Source organism: Rana temporaria, chromosome 1, assembly GCF_905171775.1.
Source record: "Rana temporaria chromosome 1, aRanTem1.1, whole genome shotgun sequence".
Lineage (NCBI taxonomy): Eukaryota > Metazoa > Chordata > Amphibia > Anura > Ranidae > Rana > Rana temporaria.
The window spans coordinates 504,642,677-504,652,561 of NC_053489.1; the positions used below are offsets into that span (position 1 = coordinate 504,642,677).

Here is a 9,885-nt window from a genome sequence, read left to right on the forward strand (position 1 = left end):
CCCCCTTCCTGCCCAAGCCAATTTAAAGCTTTCAGCGCTGTCGCATTTTGAATGATAATTGCACGGTCATGCTACACTGTACACAAGCAAATTTTTTATCATTTTTTCCCACAAATAGAACTTTCTTTTGGTGGTATTTGATCACTGCTTGGAGTTTTTATTTTTTGTGCAACAATTAAAAAAAGGCTGAAAAATTTGAAAAAAATATGTTTTTTTTTTGTTTCTGTTATAAAATGTTGGAAATAAGTAAGTTTTCTCCTTCACTGATGGGCACTAATGAGGCTGCACGAACAGGCACTGAAAAGGCAGCACTGATGAGGTGGCAAGGATGGGCACTGAAAGGCTGCACTGATGGGTAGTTATGGGTGACACTGATGAGCACTGATAGGTGGGCATGGATGGGCATGGATGGGCACTGATATGCGGCACTGATGGGCACTCATAGAAGGCACCGATGGTCTTATGAACCTTGGTTACAAGACCACCCAGGCAGGTATAGGTTCAATGCAGGAAAGAGTTTCCGTAAGCCCCCACAGGCCTGGAGATATCAAATAATAACACAGGACACAAGCATGCTTTGTGATCATAAGATATCTGCCTTTACTCGGGCTGAGCCCCTCTTATATACAGATTTAGAAGGACATAGGAGGGGTTTTCCCAAAAGGCATACGTGTAATTTCAAGAATACATTCAGGTTAATCATTTACCATTAGCTAGTACGTGTTATATAAGTTCAATTAATATATGGATGTGACCTAAAACATATGTTTTCTGTGTTTACACAAATGTTGTAGAACTATACTTAGTTTATCTTAAACAAACATGAGCCAGGGCAAAAGTCCATACATATGTTGATCATATATAAATAACTAGGTGAAAGGTGTCTTTAGATAATAAGAACCACGTAAACTTATGTGTAGGTTTTTTAACTTTTTCCTTAACCCATAACATGTCGTTTCTGAACTTATAATGGAGGTTGTCAATGCTATGTTCTTAACAAATCCTCTCTTTTGAGACATAGTATGTCTCACAGTTATATAATCCTTCTTTTATCATAATACATACTCAGATAAATCCTATTCGCAGCAGCAGGATCAGGGATTCGGGATGCCTTAACAATTATGCACATTATAAGCTTATAACAAGCATATAGGAACAAAACAAAAAGAATAATCATAATGATGGTTATGGCAGCACTTTTTAACCATGTCAGTATTCCTACTCCAGAACTTAGGTTTGCAAAAGGATCCCATGTCTTGGCAATATTTCTAGCTTCATCTTGTAATTTGCATACTTCTTTTCGGTGTTGTGCAATTATATCATAATAATCTGGTACCTCAATACTTGTGTTATGGAACCAGGTACAACACTCATAAACTTCTGTATTTTCACATAACCCAGTAAAAGCAGCACTCATGCTTTCTATGGCTAACTCATGTAATTCTAATTGTTTTCTAATTGCTCTAGTTTCTATATTTAATTTAGTAATATCATCAGAATTCTTTTCCATTATTTCATCAATAATTCCAGCGTAATTATTCAACCTTTTCATTAAGTCTATTCCCCACCCACTCCATGAGGGAAACCATGCCCATGCCATATCCTTTTCTTGGAATAAATCCTGTCTTTCACAATGCTTAAGGAGGTATCTGGGATGCATACTGGCCTCTAATAGGTGTCTTCCCTTATCATCCCCCAACACACCCATTATAGGGATCAGTGATGCAAGGTAACACCATCCCTGAGGGTCCATGGGAATCCATGGATAACATGTTTTCCCACAACAGATATAAATACTGTTTCCTAAAGCTAGGGGTCGTTTGTTAAATATTGTCATCATTTCATCAGAAAGACTGGAAAAGGTTAAACTTGACAAAAATTGTCCTACTGTGGAAGTGGAACTAGAGTTAAGAAAGTCCATTAGAGTGGTGTTTAGGGCAGGTTCTGAAGTGTGAAAGAAAGGGCTTTCAATTGAAGTAATTGAAAAGTTAATTTTAGCTTGTTGGCAAACTTCAGCTCCCTTTGTGGAGTTCACCAACCTAAAACACCAGTCTGGGAAATAACTTCTACTAATAATTTGAAAAGTAAGGGTATTATTTGAAAGCGTTCTTATGACATTTGTAAGGATGAGAGGAGGTGTGCCATTAAGGAGGGGGGTGAAGTTTAGAGGCACTGCCATTAGGGGGATTCTAGCAGTGCTAGGATGGAGTTTACTACATATCCAACATTTTTCATATCCAGACTTCTGGGCATAGGCATATTTAAACTTCAATAATAACATTTTATCTGTAAAACTTTCTGAGTTTTCATTTCTCTTGTGTCTGTCATGTGTATTATTCATATTATTCTGTTGTGGAGTGTTAGAGGCTCCACAAATGCTTGTTATGTGTCCCAAATCTTCAGGATGATAAATACAGTTAGTTGTCAGCCAAATTGGCAGGAACACGATCAGGGCAGCCCAGAATAAGAGGCACAAGACCTTCCCAGAAGTCTGTGGTGAAATAAGCGACGTCATCTTCTTCAGAGACTTTTTTTCCACCTGCTTCACTCACTGTTCGAGGATTTGTATCACCTTCTTCACCTCCTTTATCCTTGGCTTGCTTCTTAGGTGCTTGGTTCACCTTCTTCACACGACTGGCATGGATCCAAGCCTGTTGTCCCTCTACCAGAATAGCTGTTCGGGTAACCGCGATCACTGTAGTCGGAGGTCCAAATGGATACTCTTCCTTCTTGGTACGCTTCAGTTGCTGGACCACTACGACATCTCCCACTTGAAAGGGATGAGTTGGTTTCTGTGAAGAAGATGGAGAGGTGCGAGCAACATTCCTTTCAACTTGATCTAAAGTTTCAATAAGTTTTTTTTACATATTCTTCCTGAATAAGATCTAGGTCCCCTTTTCTAACATAAGTGGCTGTCTGGCCCATGGGGTGGGGAATGGTCTACCCATTAAGACTTCAAAAGGAGAGTATCCTGTCTTTTTAGAGGGTGTCATTCTTACCTCGGCTAGTACAGCTGGTAGGACCTTCTTCCAATTTGCATACGTACCTCCAGTGGCCTTCCTGATCTTATCTTTAAGGGTTCTGTTCATTCTCTCCACTATACCTGAGCTCTGGGGATGGTACGGAATATGAAACTTCCATTCTATTTTCAGTGTCTTTACTAGATCTTGACAAACTTTGGCCACAAATGCAGGGCCATTATCTGAGTTGATCTGAAATGGGCATCCCATCTGGGAATAATTTCTTGTGTGAGAATTTTTACTACTGTTTGTGCATCTTCCTTTGTTGTTACAAACACTTCTATCCATCTTGAGAACATGTCCACTATTACTAGCAAATATTCCTGTCTTTTACCTAGTTTGGGCATGTGTGTAAAATCAATTTGTAAATGAGTGAATGGTGTAGATGGATATATCAGATGTTCATGTTTTGCCTTGTGAGGGTTCCTGGGATTATTCCGAATGCATGTGATGCATCTGGAAACATATGCCTTAACGAGAGAGGGAAGACCTGGAATGTAAAAATCCTTATACAAAAGTTCACATGTGACTTTCCACCCTCTGTGACCTATGCCATGGTATTGTGAAATAAAAATGGGTGCGTTGGCTACAGGGATACATGGTCTCCCCTCTTGGCAGACAAGGCCAGTTTCCGGGCTTGTCTGCACACCTATTTTGTTCCATTGCTGGATGTCTTGGTCTGTGCCATATGCTTGGAGGTCATGCAAAGTTTGATCTAGGAGTGGGATTTCAGGTGAGAGCAATGGCATTTGGATGTCTGCTGTCTGTGTGGATGCTGCTTCTCTTGCTGCTTTGTCAGCTAAGGCATTGCCTTTGGCTATGTCATTTTGTTGCCCTGTATGTGCCCTACAGTGTAGTACAGCTATGGACCTTGGCAACTGTATGGCTTCTAATAGATTTGTGATGAGTGTGGAATGTGAAATTGATTTACCATCTGCTGCTATGTAGCCCCTCCTTTCCCATATGACCCCAAAATCGTGCGTGACACCATGTGCGTATTTTGAGTCAGTGTAAATGTTTACATCTTGCCCTTCAAAAAGCTGACAAGCTCTGGTAAGCACAATTAGTTCAGCAGCCTGGGCTGACTGAAATGGGACTGGATTTGCTTCTAGGATTTTTTTTTTTTTTTCTTTTTTAAAGTGTATTTTGTGCGTGAACTCGAGAGAGGAGCCGGACTGCAGGAGTTGGGAGTAGGCAGGCCTCCCCCAGAGGCAATCTGCCATCTTTCTCCATGCCCCGGGTGGCAATGGCGGGTGTGTGAGGGGGTCCTCCCACACAGCCCGCCCTACCTGCTCCGCTTTGAAGCCCAACGGGGCAGAGGGACTCCCTATAAGGGAGTGAGAGGATTAGCCCGCTCAACCAGCCCCATTAGTCCTTCGCCTCTCTTTTTAGAGACCGCGTGGTCAAAGTGCGTGTGTTAACCCAATTTAGAGTGCGTGTGTAGGTGTGGTGGTTTTTGTGGGAGGGGGGTGGGCGTACTAAGCACAGGCTTACCTTGCATAGCACACCCACCGGGAGCTGGGCTGAGACCACCAAACTCAATTCACATGAAGCCGAGACCGGGATCCGAACCTCTAGCTGCAGAGGTGAATGGCTTGTCAGCACAGTGCCAATCGCGTTGAGCCACCGCAGCTCCCATTGCTTCTAGGATTTTATCAGGTAATTGTACAACAGCATACCCAGCACATACCTTGTCATTCGGCCTGGAACAGGAACCATCCACATAGACATTCTGTGCATCTGGAAGAGCCACAGAACACATGTCTGGCCTTGGGGATGTATCCTGATGTATGAGATCTGTACATTTATGTTGTGGGACAACCTCATCCTGTTCTCCTTTTAACCCTAACAAAGCATTTAGAATTGGGGCGGGCCCAGAAGTAGGAGAGGTGTACTTTATTTCAAGCTGTGGGTTGGACAAAAGAATAACCTCATACCCACTCAGCCGTTGGGCTGACATGTGTTGGGTATGGATATTCTTTAGTAAAATTGATACATTGTGTGTAGTATGCAGGGTGGTGGGATGAACCAGAGTGAATGATGTAGCCATTTCCACCACCATCGCACAGGATGCTAGAGCTCTGAGACACGCCGGCATGCCCTGTACTGGCATAGGCAGAACTTTTGAAAAAAATGCAATAGGGCGCAGTTTGCCCCCATGCTCCTGTGCCAGGACCCCCGCCATAGTTTTACAGTTGTCCCTTGCAAACAAGTGAAACATTTTTCCATATTCAGGTAGTCCGAGTCCAGGAGCCGTGACCATTGCAGTTTTAAGATACACAAAAGCATTGTACATTTCATCATTCCATTTTACACAATGTGGCATGTCAGTACCTGTGGCTTGCCTCAGGAGATTATCATAGTAGGAACAATCAGGAATCCATTGGCGGCAGTAACCAATCATACCAAGAAAGGATAGCATGTCCTTCTTAGTGAGTGGGCGGGGCAGACCCATGAGAGCCGCAGCTCTCTTGTGACTGATTTTCCTTTCTCCTTTGGAGAGTACAAAACCAAGGTATTCAACAGTTTCCTGACACCATTGCAGCTTTTTCTTAGAAACCTTGTGACCATTGTCTGCTAACCAATGTAACAGATCTAAACCATCATTTTTACATGCTTCCCGGCTCGGACTGGCCAGTAATAAGTCATCAACATATTGGAGTAGGACGGAACCATGGCAGGGTGTCCAAGACCGCAGGGTTGCTTGGAGGGCCACTGTGTATACTACAGGGGAGTCTACATAACCCTGGGGCATTCTACACCAGGTCATTTGGCGATTTTTGAAATTAAATGCAAAAATAGGCTGTGTCTCTTCGTCAACAGAAACGCTAAAAAATGCATTACAAAGGTCAATGACCGAAAAATACTCTGCATCAGATGGTATGGAGGTTAGGAGTGATGGCACATCAGGCACTATGGGTGCAATGGGCACCACCAGGTTGTTTATAGCTCTGAGGTCTTGTACAAACCTGTAAGAGCCGTCTGGCTTTTTTATTGGGTTGATGGGGGTGTTGTAGGGTGACAGTGTCTCTTTAAGAATTCCTTGTTGCAGGAACCTCTCTACCATTGGGGCAATTCCTTCCTCTTTTTCTTTTGAAATGGGGTATTGTTTGTGATAAACTGGCTGTGCCCATGATTTCATAGCTGCCTTGTATGGGGTACAGGAAATAAGACCTACATCCAAGGAGCTTTTGGACCATACCGGATCATCTGGTGGAGGGAGATCACTATCCTCAATGTAATATATTGGTATTTCTTTGGAGTGTATGAAAACCCCTCCATCAGTGGTCATTTTCAGTGTTATACCCAACTTTCCCATCAAATCTCTACCCAAGAGATTCACAGGACAGTTTGGTATAATCCTGAAACAATGGTGCAAGACTGTTGCACCTCCCCTTTCAACATCACTTACTGGTAAAGGCGGTGTTTTGTATGTTTTGGTAAGTATCCCATTAATTCCCATAGAAGGTTCAGCAATTTTAGTCTCACCTCTGTAGTAGTCCTCACTGATGCTGCTCCGAGTTGCTCCTGAATCAGGGAGGAAGGGGACCGGCTTATATTTAACATATAGGGTCACAATTGGTTGCTCGTTGTAAGAGTGTGAGATCAAGGGAAATGCTGGGATACTACCTTCCGGGCAGCTTCATTTCAGTTGATTCCATTGTATAGGGAATCGGGGACCCTGTTGCTTTGGGGCAACTTGATTTTGTTGCCTATATTGGGGTCCCTGTGTATGCATTTGATCTTGATCTTGATTATTTGAGTTGTTACATTCATAGGGACATTGATTTCTCCAGTGCCCCTCCAGGCCACAGTTAAAACAACATGTGCGGGACTGCTGGGGTGGTCTAGAAAAATCACGCCCTCTCCCTCTTATTCTTCCTCTGCCTCTGTTTCCACTACCCCATTGTCCACCATTATTTTGGGGAGGCTGGGTTTGCACTCCACCTTGATAATGGGTACTCACTGCTTTCTCTCTTATTACATCAAAACATCCTGCTGCTTCTTTCTGCATTAAAGTTTCCTGAAATTGGTCAATCGTCTTTGTGGTCCATTCAGATATCATCTGTTTGACCAACAAGGCGAACTGGGGCTTTAGATTATTCATATAGGTTTGAATAAACAAAGCTCCCACTTCAGCCGTTTTAGCTAATCCAGCTTCTGTTGTCCAATTGTCATGAAATCTTTTCCAGAACTCAACTACAGTTTCTTCTGACTTTTGTTTGCATGCTATGGCAGGAGGAAGGGAACTTTTATTTTTAAATACATTCATCATTTCAGCCTCTAATTCTGTCCACATGGTATTAATACCTGCTACTGTGTTTAACCCATATGCTCCCGCATTTCCAGTGTCAATAGTGTTTATGCTTGGAACATTTGCCCAGCTCCAGGAACTGGTGTGTCCTATAATGCCATCAATGATAAGGCGCATGTCTTCCTGTGTGTAATTTCTACCCTTACATGCCTTTTTTAAGTAAGTTAAAGTACCTCCTGCAGAGGCGGTGGGTTTGGGGCAATGTTTCACTATCCGATCTATGTCCTCAATGTCAATTACTTTTTTCAAAATTTCATTTCCAATCGTCATGAAAGGCAATGAAAGGTCAGTGTTGCTATATACCGTTCCACTTTTTGTTTTAGGGGGGCTAAATGTTTTGCTTGTTCCAGCGTCTCCCTGTTCTTCCTCCTGCTCTTGGCCAGGTGGTGAAACTACCCCTCCTATAGCTCCCTGATCTTCTTCTGGTTCAGCTACCTCGACTCTGATTTCCTGTCTGTGCCTCTGTAGGCGCTGTCTATCTGGTTGTGAAACGGGAGGGAGAGTAGGGGGGGCAGTTGTTGTGGTTGTAGAGCAGGCGGGGCCTGCTGCTGTGGTTGTGGAGCTGGGGGGGCCTGCTGTTGTGGCTGTAGAACTGGGGGGGCCTGCTGTTGTGGCTGTAGAACTGGGGGGGCCTGCTGTTGTGGCTGTAGAACCGGGGGGGGCTGCTGTTGTGGTTGTAGAACTGGGGGGGCCTGCTGTTGTGGTTGTGGAGCAGGCGGGGCCTGCTGTTGTCTGATTGCATGATGTCCAGCCAGAAGATCAATATCTTCCTTTGTTAAACTCGGATAGACATGTACATATGAGGGTGGAGGGTGACTGACTATTGACAGGGGTGGGGCTCTTGGGTCAGGGACAACTCTCTTTTTATTAGCTTCTTCTCTATGTTTTTGATCATAATCTTCCTTAATTAAACATTTGGTGGGCTTTTTCTGTTTCATATTTTCCCTTGGGAACCAATATGGGGCATATTTTAACCAATTCTCTGCTCCCTTTTCCATATAATCCATATCCCATTGAGGGTCCCCGGGGTACCAAGGGAAAGCTCTCTTATCTCCTAAACACAATCCTTTGACCATATCGATGTGGAATTCTGCATTGCTACCGTTTTTGGGGAACGGGTCTGTACTGTGTAAGGCTGTGGTCCATCGTGCTAAATTTGAAACCCATGGGTCTATAAGTTCATAATTAGTATCACAAATTCTAGCTACAAAATCCTTACATATTTCCCCTGGGTTGGGTGGAGGGGGAGGACCTTCTTTACCTTGTTTCTGACCCATATTGAAAGTGGGAGACGACTGACTTACCACACAGTCTTCTGATCCACACAACAAATGATTCTTATACTTCTAATAATACTTATACTTCTATGCGATAGAAAGAAAAGCAAAGGTTTTGGGGCTGCCGGAGTCTATTTCCTCATTAACCACTTAATTTTCCTTCCCTAAAGGAATGTCTATGCAGTACTGCTTATCTTTTGTGGGTTTACCAAAAACCTTACTATGGGTTTACCCAAAACCCTTCTATTAACCTCCTGGCATGGTTCTTATCCCCTACTAATTTTTTATATGGTACAAAAAAGCTTTAATCAGAGCTGAGGCAAGAAAATATTTAGTCAATAAAGACAAAACAAGATTCTTACCTCAGTTAGATTTGCTTTTCCCGGACGAAGCCTCCAAATTCTTATGAACCTTGGTTACAAGACCACCCAGGCAGGTATAGGTTCAATGCAGGAAAGAGTTTCCGTAAGCCCCCACAGGCCTGGAGATATCAAATAATAACACAGGACACAAGCATGCTTTGTGATCATAAGATATCTACCTTTACTCGGGCTGAGCCCCTCTTATATACAGATTTAGAAGGACATAGGAGGGGTTTTCCCAAAAGGCATACGTGTAATTTCAAGAATACATTCAGGTTAATCATTTACCATTAGCTAGTACGTGTTATATAAGTTCAATTAATATATGGATGTGACCTAAAACATATGTTTTCTGTGTTTACACAAATGTTGTAGAACTATACTTAGTTTATCTTAAACAAACATGAGCCAGGGCAAAAGTCCATACATATGTTGATCATACATAAATAACTAGGTGAAAGGTGTCTTTAGATAATAAGAACCACGTAAACTTATGTGTAGGTTTTTTAACTTTTTCCTTAACCCATAACATGTCGTTTCTGAACTTAAAATGGAGGTTGTCAATGCTATGTTCTTAACAGATGGGCACTCATAGGCAGCACTGATGGGCACTGAAAGGCTGCACTGATGGGTAGTTATGGGTGGCACTAATAGGTGGCACTGATGGGAACTGATGAGCACTGATAGGTGGGCACGTATGGGCATGGATGGGCACTCATATTCGGCACTGATGGGCACTCATAAGCAGCACAGATGGGCACTGAAATGCTGCACTGATGGGCATTGATGAGCACTGATAGGTGGGCATGGATGTGCATGAATGGGCACTGATAGGTGGCACTGATGGACACTGATGGATGGCACTGATGGACACTGATAGATGGCACTGCTGGGCATCACTGATGAGGAGA

General features: G+C 43.1%; 1 protein-coding gene across 1 annotated transcript; it reads right to left on the bottom strand.

The window, feature by feature from the left end:
- Positions 1-573: 573 nt before the first annotated feature.
- LOC120919001 lies at positions 574-9,548 on the bottom strand. Its single transcript, XM_040330941.1, has 2 exons — positions 8,975-9,548; positions 574-2,792 (listed from the first exon to the last, which is right to left on the bottom strand). The coding sequence occupies exon 2, from the start codon at positions 2,513-2,515 to the stop codon at positions 1,034-1,036; it is 1,482 nt and encodes a 493-aa protein (XP_040186875.1). The 5' UTR covers positions 2,516-2,792; positions 8,975-9,548; the 3' UTR covers positions 574-1,033.
- Positions 9,549-9,885: the final 337 nt, after the last annotated feature.